General features: G+C 49.0%; 1 protein-coding gene across 1 annotated transcript in view; it reads left to right on the top strand.

The window, feature by feature from the left end:
* The first annotated feature begins 6,176 nt into the window (after positions 1-6,176).
* The window catches only part of madd (MAP-kinase activating death domain), a 145,307-nt gene continuing 138,024 nt past the window's right edge, over positions 6,177-13,459 (top strand). Inside the window, exons 1-2 of the mRNA XM_072592876.1 lie at positions 6,177-6,411; positions 13,088-13,301. Coding sequence (XP_072448977.1) covers positions 13,243-13,301 — 59 coding nt within the window. The 5' untranslated portion in view covers positions 6,177-6,411; positions 13,088-13,242. The remainder of the gene's footprint in view (positions 6,412-13,087; positions 13,302-13,459) is intronic.

Genomic DNA, 13,459 nt, shown 5'->3' with positions numbered 1-13,459 from the left:
GCATTGAGGGAGCACCACACTGTCACAGGGTCAGCACTGAGGGAGCACCACACTGTCACAGGGTCAGCACTGAGGGAGCACCACACTGTCACAGGGTCAGCATTGAGGGAGCACCACTCTGGCACAGGGTCAGCACTGAGGGAGCACCACTCTGGCACAGGGTCAGCACTGAGGGAGCACCGCATTGTCACAGGGTCAGCACTGAGGGAGCACCACACTGTCACAGGGTCAGCATTGAGGGAGCACCACTCTGGCACAGGGTCAGCACTGAGGGAGCACCACTCTGGCACAGGGTCAGCACTGAGGGAGCACCACACTGTCACAGGGTCAGCACTGAGGGAGCACCGCATTGTCACAGGGTCAGCACTGAGGGAGTACCACATTGTCTCAGGGTCAGCATTGAGGGAGCACCACACTGTCACAGGGTCAGCATTGAGGGAGCACCACTCTGGCACAGGGTCAGCACTGAGGGAGCACCGCATTGTCACAGGGTCAGCACTGAGGGAGCACCACACTGCCAGAGTGTCAGCACTGAGGGAGTACCACATTGTCTCAGGGTCAGCATTGAGGGAGCACCACACTGTCACAGGGTCAGCACTGAGGGAGCACCACACTGTCACAGGGTCAGCACTGAGGGAGCACCACACTGTCACAGGGTCAGCACTGAGGGAGCACCGCATTGTCACAGGGTCAGCACTGAGGGAGCACCACACTGCCGGAGGGTCAGCACTGAGGGAGCACCGCATTGTCACAGGGTCAGCACTGAGGGAGCACCACACTGTCACAGGGTCAGCATTGAGGGAGCACCACACTGTCACAGGGTCAGCACTGAGGGAGCACCACACTGTCACAGGGTCAGCACTGAGGGAGCACCACACTGTCACAGGGTCAGCACTGAGGGAGCACCACACTGTCAGAGGGTCAGCATTGAGGGAGCACCACACTGTCACAGGGTCAGCACTGAGGGAGCACCACACTGTCACAGGGTCAGCACTGAGGGAGCACCACACTGTCACAGGGTCAGCACTGAGGGAGCACCACACTGTCACAGGGTCAGCACTGAGGGAGCACCGCATTGTCACAGGGTCAGCACTGAGGGAGCACCACACTGTCACAGGGTCAGCACTGAGGGAGCACCACACTGTCACAGGGTCAGCACTGAGGGAGCACCGCATTGTCACAGGGTCAGCACTGAGGGAGCACCACACTGCCAGAGTGTCAGCACTGAGGGAGCACCACACTGTCACAGGGTCAGCACTGAGGGAGCACCGCATTGTCACAGGGTCAGCACTGAGGGAGCACCACACTGTCACAGGGTCAGCACTGAGGGAGCACCACACTGTCACAGGGTCAGCACTGAGGGAGCACCGCATTGTCACAGGGTCAGCACTGAGGGAGCACCACACTGCCAGAGTGTCAGCACTGAGGGAGCACCACACTGTCACAGGGTCAGCACTGAGGGAGCACCGCATTGTCACAGGGTCAGCATTGAGGGTGCACCGCATTGTCACAGGGTCAGCACTGAGGGAGCACCACACTGTCACAGGGTCAGCACTGAGGGAGCACCACACTGTCACAGGGTCAGCACTGAGGGAGCACCACTCTGGCACAGGGTCAGCACTGAGGGAGCACCACACTGTCACAGGGTCAGCACTGAGGGCGCACCACCTGGTGTTTGGGAATTAGGGCGTTTCACTCCACAGTGCCAGGAATTTGGGAGTGAGGGTGTTTTGCTCCACAATGTCTGGTATTTGGGAATTGATGTTGAGGGCAAGAGCCCATGTCGATTGAAGGGCTCATGCCTGAAACGTCGATTCTTCTGCTCCTTGTATGCTGCCTGACCTGCTGCGCTTTTCCAGCAACACATTGTCAGCTCTGATCTACAGCATCTGCAGTCCTCACTTTCTCCTGGTATTTGGGAGTGAGGGTGTTTCACTCCACAGTCCCTGGGATTTGGGAGTGAGGGAGTTTCACTCCACAGTGCCTGGTATTTGGGAGTGAGTGTGTTTCACTCCACAGTCCGTTGTATTTGGGAATGAGGGAGTTTCACTCCACAATGCCTGGTATTTGGGAATGAGGATGTTTCACTCCACAGTGCCTGGTATTTGGGAATGAGGGTGTTTCGCTCCACAGTGCCCGGTATTTGGGAGCGAGGGTGTTTCACTCCACAGTGCCTGGTATTTGAGTGAGTTTCACTCCACAGTCCCTTGTATTTGGGAATGAGGGTGTTTCACTCCACAGTGCCTGGAATTTGGGAGCGAGGGAGTTTCACTCCACAGTCCCTTGTATTTGGGAGCGAGGGTGTTTCACTCCACAGTGCCTGGTATTTGAGTGAGTTTCACTCCACAGTCCCTTGTATTTGGGAGTGAGGGAGTTTCACTCCACAGTGCCTGGTATTTGGGAGCGAGGGTGTTTCACTCCACAGTGCCCGGTATTTGGGAGCGAGGGTGTTTCACTCCACAGTCCCTTGTATTTGGGAGCGAGGGAGTTTCACTCCACAGTGCCTGGTATTTGGGAATGAGGGAGTTTCACTCCACAGTGCCTGGTATTTGGGAATGAGGGTGTTTCACTCCACAGTGCCTGGTATTTGAGTGAGTTTCACTCCACAGTCCCTTGTATTTGGGAATGAGGGTGTTTCACTCCACAGTGCCTGGTATTTGGGAGCGAGGGAGTTTCACTCCACAGTCCCTTGTATTTGGGAGCGAGGGAGTTTCACTCCACAGTGCCTGGTATTTGGGAGCGAGGGAGTTTCACTCCACAGTCCCTTGTATTTGGGAGCGAGGGTGTTTCACTCCACAATGCCTGGTATTTGGGAGCGAGGGTGTTTCACTCCACAGTGCCCGGTATTTGGGAGCGAGGGTGTTTCACTCCACAGTCCCTTGTATTTGGGAGCGAGGGAGTTTCACTCCACAATGCCTGGTATTTGGGAGTGAGGGAGTTTCACTCCACAGTGCCTGGTATTGGGGAGCGAGGGTGTTTCACTCCACAGTCCCTTGTATTTGGGAGCGAGGGAGTTTCACTCCACAATGCCTGGTATTTGGGAGCGAGGGTGTTTCACTCCACAGTGCCCGGTATTTGGGAGCGAGGGTGTTTCACTCCACAGTGCCCGGTATTTGGGAGCGAGGGTGTTTCACTCCACAGTCCCTTGTATTTGGGAGCGAGGGAGTTTCACTCCACAATGCCTGGTATTTGGGAGTGAGGGAGTTTCACTCCACAGTGCCTGGTATTGGGGAGCGAGGGTGTTTCACTCCACAGTCCCTTGTATTTGGGAGCGAGGGAGTTTCACTCCACAATGCCTGGTATTTGGGAGCGAGGGTGTTTCACTCCACAGTGCCCGGTATTTGGGAGCGAGGGTGTTTCACTCCACAGTGCCCGGTATTTGGGAGCGAGGGAGTTTCACTCCACAGTGTCTGGTATTTGGGAATGAGGGTGTTTCACTCCACAGTGCCTGGTATTTGGGAATGAGGGTGTTTCACTCCACAGTGCCCGGTATTTGGGAGCGAGGGAGTTTCACTCCACAGTGCCTGGTATTTGAGTGAGTGTGTTTCACTCCACAGTCCCTTGTATTTGGGAGCGAGGGTGTTTCACTCCACAGTGCCTGGTATTTGAGTGAGTGTGTTTCACTCCACAGTCCCTTGTATTTGGGAATGAGGGTGTTTCACTCCACAGTGCCTGGTATTTGGCAGCGAGGGAGTTTCACTCCACAGTGCCCGGTATTTGGGAATGAGGGAGTTTCACTCCACAGTGCCCAGTATTTGGGAGCGAGGGTGTTTCACTCCACAGTGCCTGGTATTTGAGTGAGTGTGTTTCACTCCACAGTCCCTTGTATTTGGGAATGAGGGTGTTTCACTCCACAGTGCCTGGTATTTGGGAGTGAGGGAGTTTCACTCCACAGTGCCCGGTATTTGGGAATGAGGGAGTTTCACTCCACAGTGCCCAGTATTTGGGAGCGAGGGTGTTTCACTCCACAGTGCCTGGTATTTGGGAGCGAGGGTGTTTCACTCCACAGTGCCCGGTATTTGGGAGCGAGGGAGTTTCACTCCACAGTCCCTTGTATTTGGGAATGAGGGTGTTTCACTCCACAGTGCCTGGTATTTGGGAGTGAGGGAGTTTCACTCCACAGTGCCCGGTATTTGGGAGTGAGGGAGTTTCACTCCACAGTGCCCGGTATTTGGGAGCGAGGGTGTTTCACTCCACAGTGCCTGGTATTTGGGAGTGAGGGAGTTTCACTCCACAGTGCCTGGTATTTGGGAGTGAGGGAGTTTCACTCCACAGTGCCTGGTATTTGGGTGCGAGGGAGTTTCACTCCACAGTGCCCGGTATTTGGGAGCGAGGGAGTTTCACTCCACAGTCCCTTGTATTTGGGAGCGAGGGAGTTTCACTCCACAGTGCCTGGTATTTGGGAGCGAGGGAGTTTCACTCCACAGTGCCTGGTATTTGGGAATGAGGGTGTTTCACTCCACAGTGCCTGGTATTTGGGAGTGAGGGAGTTTCACTCCACAGTGCCTGGTATTTGGCAGCGAGGGAGTTTCACTCCACAGTGCCTGGTATTTGGGAATGAGGGTGTTTCACTCCACAGTGCCTGGTATTTGGGAATGAGGGTGTTTCACTCCACAATGCCCGGTATTTGGGAATGAGGGTGTTTCACTCCACAGTGCCTGGTATTTGGGAATGAGGATGTTTCACTCTGCATAGAACAGTACAGCACCGGAACAGGCCTTTTGGCCCACGTTGTGCCAAATATGTCACCAAAATAACCCAATCCCTTCAATCTGCCCAGTGGTCCATATCCCTCCAGTCTTTCCTTATTCTTCTGCCTGTCTAATAGCACCTTAAATACTCCTGTCGTATCTGCCTCCACTGCTACCCATAGCACTGCGTTCCCGACACCTATCACTCTCTATTTATTTAAAAAAGGTACCCCTCAGACCTCCTTTGAACATTTGTGCTCTCGCCTTCAATGCATTCCCTCTAGCATTCGACATTTCAGCTCTGGCCAAGTGATTCAGACTGTCATCCCCTACCTATGCATCTCATAATTATATAGACATCCATCAAGTCTCCCCTCAGCCTCTATCACTTCAGAGAAAACAACCCTAGCCTCTCCTCATAGCTCATACCCTCTAATCCAGGCAGCATCTTGATAAACCTCTTCTGCACCCTCTCCAAAGCCTCCACATCCTTCCTGTAATGTGGTGACCAGCATTGAATGCAATACTCTTAAGTTGCAGCATCGCTTCCTGACTTGTATAGTCCGTGCCCTGACCAATAAAGGCAAGCATGCTGTGTGCCTTTTTTTTGTCACCCTGCATACTTGTGTGGCCACTTTCAGGGAGCTATGCACAAGGACTCCAAGATCTATCTGTACATTAACGCTGTATACTTATTGTATACAGCATTATAACTGATGTAATTAATGCTGTATACTTATTGTTAACATTTGATCTCCCAAAGTGCAGAGCCTCTCACACTGTGGTGTTCAGTATTTGGGAGTGAGGGCGTTTTACTCCACAATGCCTGGTATTTGGGAGTGAGGGTGGTTCAGGCCTGAGATTGGATGTACTCAGTGGGAGTCAGGCTCCCTTGTGGGTTTGGCATGTCATTGGAGCGGCGCCTCGATGACAAAGTGATGAAACCTGTTTTGTATGTTTGCTATCGGCTGGTTTTCCGAATTGTCAGACGTGGCAATGAATTGATATTGTCATTTGGTTCAGGGAACCTGGTAACAGGCCTCAGCATGATTTCTGCAGACTGTCTTCTCTGTCATCATCAGTGCAGCAGGCAACACCTTCCGATAACTGACAGCATCCTCTGACCAATCAGTCGAGCTCTAGGCCCTGCTCTTCCTCCTGACTTGCTGCTACTCGTGTGGACTGCTGCAGTGTTTTTATGCACCTTATTTATCACCTCTCTGCATCTTTCAGCACAGCCTGCTTATCCTGACTCAAACTTCTGTGGTTGCATTACATCTGTTTTGCTTTTTCTCCCTTGCTTCACATCTCCTTGGGATGTGTTGCCATTGACCTTGTGGCTGGCTTTTAGCTTGTCTCTTCATGTTGGTTTTTGCACCCAGCAGCATTTCTGCAATACCTTTTGACTGAAATCCAACTCGGCCTTTGTTTGCATCTTTCCGGGTCGCAGTATCACGTGTGCACACAGCTGGTGGTGAAGAACTGTGTCTCTATTATTTTGTGTGTTGCTGGCTTTAAGAGGGACACTTTACAATACTGTGCATGCTGTAACCCCCCCCCTCCATGCCTAAATGACTGTGCTTAAATTAACAACTTCCAGCATGACAAGCCAAGATTATGACCTGAGATATGGATGGAGATCTGTTCCTCGTTTCCTGAGTTCCTTGGATTTCAAAGGCAGAGCTTCAGAATAGTTACGGTCAGCTGGCTCGATTTGCAGGTAGTGTTTTAATCGAGGTGTTTGGGGTTGGGGAGTGGATTTGATCTGCTGCTGGATAAGAGTCACAGGGTGGATTGTAGCTAGAGAATCAGAGCAACCTACATAAAAGTGAATGTCGGCTGAATGTGAATAGAGGGAGTTAGGTGATTAAAAAAAATAGGATAGCAGTCACCCGGGCAACTGGGATTCCTGGTGACTGTGACCTGGGTCTGTCAATGATGTGCTGATAAGTGACTGTTAACACCTCCCTGTACTGCTGTTGGGTCTTGACAGCCTAAGATTGATGCGCGATGTTGTGGATTTAGTATTCTCTCCATTAACCACGAGCGTACGGTGGGAATCTTTTCCTGAGGGCATTTTCCACTGCAGCCTATCTCTGTACACAAGGTGGGTGGTTGGCTGACCCTTAGTTTAAACTGTCCACTATGCGAACTTAGACAGGGGTGGGTTGTGTGTTGAAGTATGGAACTCCACCCCCCCTCCCCCCTCCCCACAATCCCTGAATGGGAATCCATAAGTAGGTGAGCTAGCTGCATGAGAAGAGTGAGCCCCTTTATTGCTGTTGGTCTCCTATAAATAATGGGTCGTTCCGTCAGTGCACCAGCAGCACTGCATGCTGTCTCTCAGTCGAGTTGGTTGCTGTATGAAATTAGGGCTCCACATCTGCTGGTTCTTCCACCCTCCCGTTGAACTCCCCAGAGCTTTGGAACCCTGTGCTCACTTTCCTTCGCACAGCAAAGCTGAGCACAGTCCCTCGAGGCACTCGTAGGAACAGGGCAGACCAGATTCTCTGACTGACGTGGCAACTGGAGGAGTTGTGCAGTGGCAGAGATAAATTCTCTTAGCAGGGGGCCCAGCATGATACTGGGCAGGGTGCTATGCACCTCCACGTGTGGGCTGACAGATGGGAGGGACCAACTCTGTTGTGTAAAGGAAGTCTCTGCAACAGCAGGCACACTGTGCTGAGATTGATCTCAGGGAGGGAGAAGGACGGGAGACATAATTGGCCTAAAGAAGGAGATGTAGCCTGACCGGGTGGAAGTATACAAGTCTGGACAGAGAGTGGGAGGAATGGAGGAGAGAGGGGAAGCTGGAGCAAAGAGAGGAAGAAAAAAATACAAAAAACACTGCAGATACTGAAATTCTGAAGGACAAGCAGAATACTGGAAACTCTGCTGAATCTGGAACCCTGTTCATGGAATGGGGTGTTAGAAGCTGCATTGCTGAATCTTTACCCTGATTATTAACAAGGATTAATATTTAATGTGTGCGAGTCAAATCAATAATTAAACAGTGTTTAATAATTGAATGTGTTCAGCCGACTGTTGATGGTGCAATGTATTATTGGTGTTAATGATGCCGGACTGGTGTCAATTTGTGTAATTTCTGCTAAGCTGTGCTGGTGACTGGCTGATGTGGACTGGGCCCAGTGTGCTCTTATTTAGCTTGGCTGTCATAATTAGTTCTGACGCATCAAAGAAATTGTCTGAAGTTTATTACAATTGGTTAAATGTGCATGTATTGAGCCTATGATATCCCCAATATCAGATGCTGGCATCAGGTGTTGTGAGTATATCAGTTTGTACAAAGGATAGTGCCGACTGCTGTTATCATAATGACAAACTGCAAGGTGATAACTAAACTTGTATTATGAGCTCGGAATTGTGTTGTACAGCATAGTGGTGCTAACTGATTCATTTTACTTTTTTTTTCTAACAGTTGGTTATACCCAAATTGGGCATATTGCATCTTGTAGCCTGTGAAGGATGTCCGGGCCTTAGAGTTCAAAGGAGATTTCCTCCAATGGAGGCAGGGATGAGGGTCTGCAGGGATCCTGAGGTGGGACAGGTTGGGATTATTCTCCTTGGAACAGGGAAGTTTGAGGACAACTTTGCAAAAATTGTTGCAGGTGTCTGAGTGGTAAACAAGGTGCAACCTTTCATTGGCAGAAGGTTTAGTTATCAAAGGGCACTGGCTTGTTTGTCAAATAGATTAATTGTGTGGGGAAATGGGATTTTTTAAATAGAATGACTGATTATGATCAGAAATGCATTGTCTGAAACAAGCAGTCCTAACTTTCAGGTAAGTATATTGTTCAACAGGAAGATCGATGTTGGGTCAATGGCAGGAGAGTGGGACAGTGGAACTAATTGATGAACTTCTGTAATAAGGCATAACATAGTGGGCTGAATGGCCTCCTCCTTTCATCTTCGGTTCTCTGAAGATTGTTTGAGTAGGGAAGTGTAGCTGGTACAGTGATTATGATGTATAACTCAATTCTGGATTGCATAGTCTGTCCTCAGAGTCCACTTGGAGCATGTCCCTCTCCCACTCAGTCCACGTGGCTATAATCTCTGGGCTTCTGTTTGGCTGTTGGAGATGCACTATAAATAGCACCAGCAGATTGGTTTCCGTCACCATAGCAACCCAGTCGGATTACAGGCACGTCATGCAATGTTTGTGCAAGTTCGGTCTTGATCCTGGTGTCAGGAACACTCTGCAGCCAGTGCTGGATTACAATGGGGAGCTGAGCCTGGTGCATCAACCAGGTAACAAGAAGCCAGTGAGTCAGAGTCCAGTGACGAAATACTTTGTCCAGCATTGCTTCCAGTTTCTGGGATCGCATTGTAGAAAGCAGACTGGGGACGTCAATCCCCACCATCTGATAAATAAATGTTCAGCTCGATTTCTGTTTTTCAAAACGAAAGCCTCATGACTAAAGATATCAGGGAGGTTAGTGATTGGGACTGAGTGATATTTAGGTGGTCAGTGACAAGATTGGGACTGAGAGGTATGAAAGGTCAGTGACTGGAGATTGGGACTGAGAGGTATGAATGGTCAGTGATTGGAGATTGAGACTGAGAGGTATGAAAGGTCAGTGACTGGAGATTGGGACTGAGAGGTATGAAAGGTCAGTGACTGGAGATTGGGACTGAGAGGTATGAATGGTCAGTGATTGGAGATTGAGACTGAGAGGTATGAAAGGTCAGTGACGAGATTGGGACTGAGAGGTATGAAAGGTCAGTGACTGGAGATTGGGACTGAGAGATATTTGGGTGGTCAGTGACGAGATTGGGACTGAGAGATATTTGGGCGGTCAGTGACTGGAGATTGGGACTGAGAGATATTTGGGCGGTCAGTGACTGGAGATTGGGACTGAGAGATATTTGGGCGGTCAGTGACTGGAGATTGGGACTGAGAGATATTTGGGTGGTCAGTGACGAGATTGGGACTGAGAGATATTTGGGTGGTCAGTGACGAGATTGGGACTGAGAGATATTTGGGCGGTCAGTGACTGGAGATTGGGACTGAGAGATATTTGGGTGGTCAGTGACGAGATTGGGACTGAGAGATATTTGGGCGGTCAGTGACGAGATTGGGACTGAGAGATATTTGGGCGGTCAGTGACTGGAGATTGGGACTGAGAGATATTTGGGCGGTCAGTGAATGAAAGATATTTCTGGAAATTTACCTGCCCTGACATTGTTTTTTTTTGCGTAATTCCTGATCGATTGGTTTGGACAGCTTGCTGATGAAAAGTGAATAGATCTGGTCGAATGTTCTCGGGACTTGAGTTTAGTTATCACCTTGCAGTTTGTCATTTTATGTTCGCTAACACCATAGGGAAAAGGGGCACCCATGACACACTCCTACAATAGGACACAAAGATCTTCATTCATACCCTCCTGTGCTTCTCTGCTGTATTATGTACAGTAATATATCTTTGCACATCTCTCTTAAACTTCTCCCCTTTCACCATAAACATCAGCCACATAGCATTTGATATTTCCAATTGGAAAAGAGACTCTGACTATCTACTCTGTGCTACTTATAATTTTATATAACTGTATGTCTATCAGGTTGCTCCTCAGCCTTTAAGCGAAAACAATCCTAGTTTGTCCAATAGCTAATACATCCTGGTAACTTGTTTTTGCACTCTCTCCAATGTCTCCACAGTGTGGTGACTGCATACAGTGCTCCAATTGTGGCCTCGCTAAATTTTATCCAGTTGCAACTTCACTTGCCAGATTTTCTTCTCAATGCCCTGGTTGATGAAGGCAAGCATGCCATCTGCCTTTACCACCTCATGCACCTTGTCACTTCCAGGGAGCAATGGATTTTCACCCCATGATCCTCCTGTATATCAGTGCTCCTAAGGGTCCTGCTGTTTACTGTATACCTTCCTCTTGAGTTTGACCTTCCAAAATGCATCACCTCACACTTATCTAGATTTAACTCCGTGTGCTATTTCTGTCCCTGACTTTCCAACGGGTCTATAGAGTCATGCTGACTGTCCCTAATAAGTCCATTCTTTTCTAAATGTGAGTAAAACCTTTCTCAATGAATCATCTGCAATAATTTCCCTACAACTGATCTAAGGTTCATTGAAGTACAATTTCCTGGATTATGTGTATTACCTTTAACAAAGAAAAAATGTGACCTATTCTCCAACCTTCTAGGATTTCACCTGTACCTCAACAGGATACAAAAATCTCCAGTGAGGCCTCAGCAATCTCTTCCCTTGCCTCCTTCAGTAACCTGGGATAAATCCCATTAGGCCCTGGGGATTTATCTACCTGACTGTTTTACATGACGCCAAACACCACCACCACCTTAATATCAGCATGCCTTACAGTACCAACAAACCCCTCTCTAAACTTACCGTCATCCATGTCTTAGGCCTTGGTGAATACTGATGCAAAGAATTCATTAAGCGCTTCACCATCGTCCTCTAACTCCACGTATCAATTCCCTCCTTTGTCCTTGAGTGGACCTGCCCTTTCCCCAGTTACCCTCTTGCTCCTAATATATGTCTTGGGATTCTCCTTGATCCTACTTGCCATGAATATTTTGTAGCCCCTTTTAGCCCTGTTAATTCCTCATTTAAGTTCTTTTCTGCTTCATTTATGCTTCTCAAGAACCTTGTTTGACCTCGGTTTCCTAAACCTTAAATATGTTTTCTTTTCCTTTTTGACTAAAGATGAATGTCAAGATTTATGACATGCTGTCTCCAATTCTGCTCTGTGAACCATACCTTCCAGCCTATGTCCCGTTCACCACCACCCTGAGAATGTCCTGTCTCACGGCAAGACAGAAACAACAGAGACAGTAGCACAGTGATATACTTTAAGTGGGGGAATTTCTCTGCAAGTTCTTAGTATTGACTCCAAACAACATAAAGTCTCATGGTATTAGGTCAGATATGGACAAGGAAGCATCCTGTTAATTATTCCCCAGTTTGTAACAGTTTTTGTGGTCGGGGTATCTTGATGCTTCACATTTGGGGCGACACGGTGGCACAGTGGTTAGCACTGCTGCCTCACAGCGCCAGAGACCCAGATTCAATTCCTGCCTCTGGCAACTGCCTGTGTGGAGTTTGCATATTCTCCCTGTGCGTGGGTTTCCTCCGGGTGCTCCGGTTTCCTCCCACAATCCAAAGATGTGCAGGTCAGGTGAATTGGCCATGCTAAATTGCCCATGGTGTTAGGCGAAGGGGTAAATGTAGGGGAATGGGTTTGGGTGGGTTCTCTTCGGAGGTTTGGTGTGGACTTGTTGGGCAGAAGGGCCTGTTTCCACACTGTTTGTAATCTAATCTAATCTAATCTAACCCTTTGAGATGGGTTTTGGGTAGTGTGCTCATGGTGGCATGGATTTCTCTTTCTGCTGGCAAAAGATGGGTGTCACGGAAAGTGAGAGACTGAAACTGGCTGGCAGGGGGTAGAAACAGTTTTAGAGTGGACAATCTGGCATGTTTATTGTCCAGTTGATAAGCAGCAGCCAGACCGAGGGTGAAGATCTGGGTTTTTGACTCTTGGCTGTTTTGTGCAGTGGGTCTGCATATGCGTGAGATCAATCAATGTGTGCACACTTGGTGTTTATATATGATGTGACGGCCCATGGCAGTGGGCATAGTGATCAGCTCAGTGTGGGTGTTTGCACGTGGTATGTGTGTAGGGGAAGATATCTATATATGTGTGTGTGTGTGTGTCTGTATCTGTCTGTCTGAGCTGGTGTACGGTCCAGTGTGTTTTTATAGAATCATACAGCACAGAAGAGGCCTTTCAGTCCATCAAGTGTGCACCACCAAAAATATACAACTGCCTGCAGCAGACCCACATGGTCCATAGCCTTGAATGTTCGGACACTTCATGCACTCACCCAGTACTTCTGTGTGCTTTCGTGTCTCAACTACCTTCCCAGGCAATACATTCCAGATGGCCATCACCCTTTCGTCAAATCCCTTCTGAGCCTCCTGCCTTTCATTTTAAAATTATTCCCTTTTCTTATTGACCCTTCAACAAAGGGGAGCAGTTGCTTTCTATCCACCCTGTCCACTCTCCTCATAATCATATACATTTCTATCAGATCCCCCCCCTCCCCTTCTCTGCTCCAAAAAAAAAAACAACCCGAGCTTATCCAGCCTGTCTTCATAGTTGGAATGCTCTATCCCAAGGATCATCCTGGTGAATCTCCTCTGCACCCCCTCCAGTGCAATCACATCTTTCCTATAGTGCAGTAAGCAGAACTATATGCAGTACTCCATCTGTGGCTCATTGAAAGTTCTGTAGAGCTCCAACATGACCTCCCTGCTAGAACTGTTTTGGGCTTTCTGTCTTCAGTTTGTGGTGGAGTGAGTCTCCTCATGGTTAAGTGATTCACCATGTCTCTCTTTCAGGTTCCAAGTTTCTCCTGCCATCCAAGCCAGACCATGTGCTGGGATGCCTGAGATAAGCTACTGGTAGAGAAGGCTGGACTCGCACAATTGCTCTCCACATCAGGGAGCTATATGTTCCTGAGAATTTGCGATGACCTAGTGAAGAGCAGGCGAGAATGTCTCAGAAGAGAGCATGTCCACGTTTGCTGGATTACCTCGTTATCATCGGTGCCAGGTAATGATCTGTTTGGCTGTCTGGGGGTTTGGTGGTGGATGGGAGATGTTGCTGTGGTTGGAAGAGATGGAGCAGGGTGGATGGGCAGCCATGAAGGGGAGGGGATTATTGAACAGCTCTGGAAACAGATTGTTGGGGCCAGATTTTAAGTCAGGACC

Source organism: Chiloscyllium punctatum, chromosome 22 (assembly GCF_047496795.1).
Source record: "Chiloscyllium punctatum isolate Juve2018m chromosome 22, sChiPun1.3, whole genome shotgun sequence".
NCBI lineage: Eukaryota > Metazoa > Chordata > Chondrichthyes > Orectolobiformes > Hemiscylliidae > Chiloscyllium > Chiloscyllium punctatum.
Note: the sequence above shows the minus strand (reverse complement) of the source record. Positions and strands in the feature narration are given on the sequence as shown.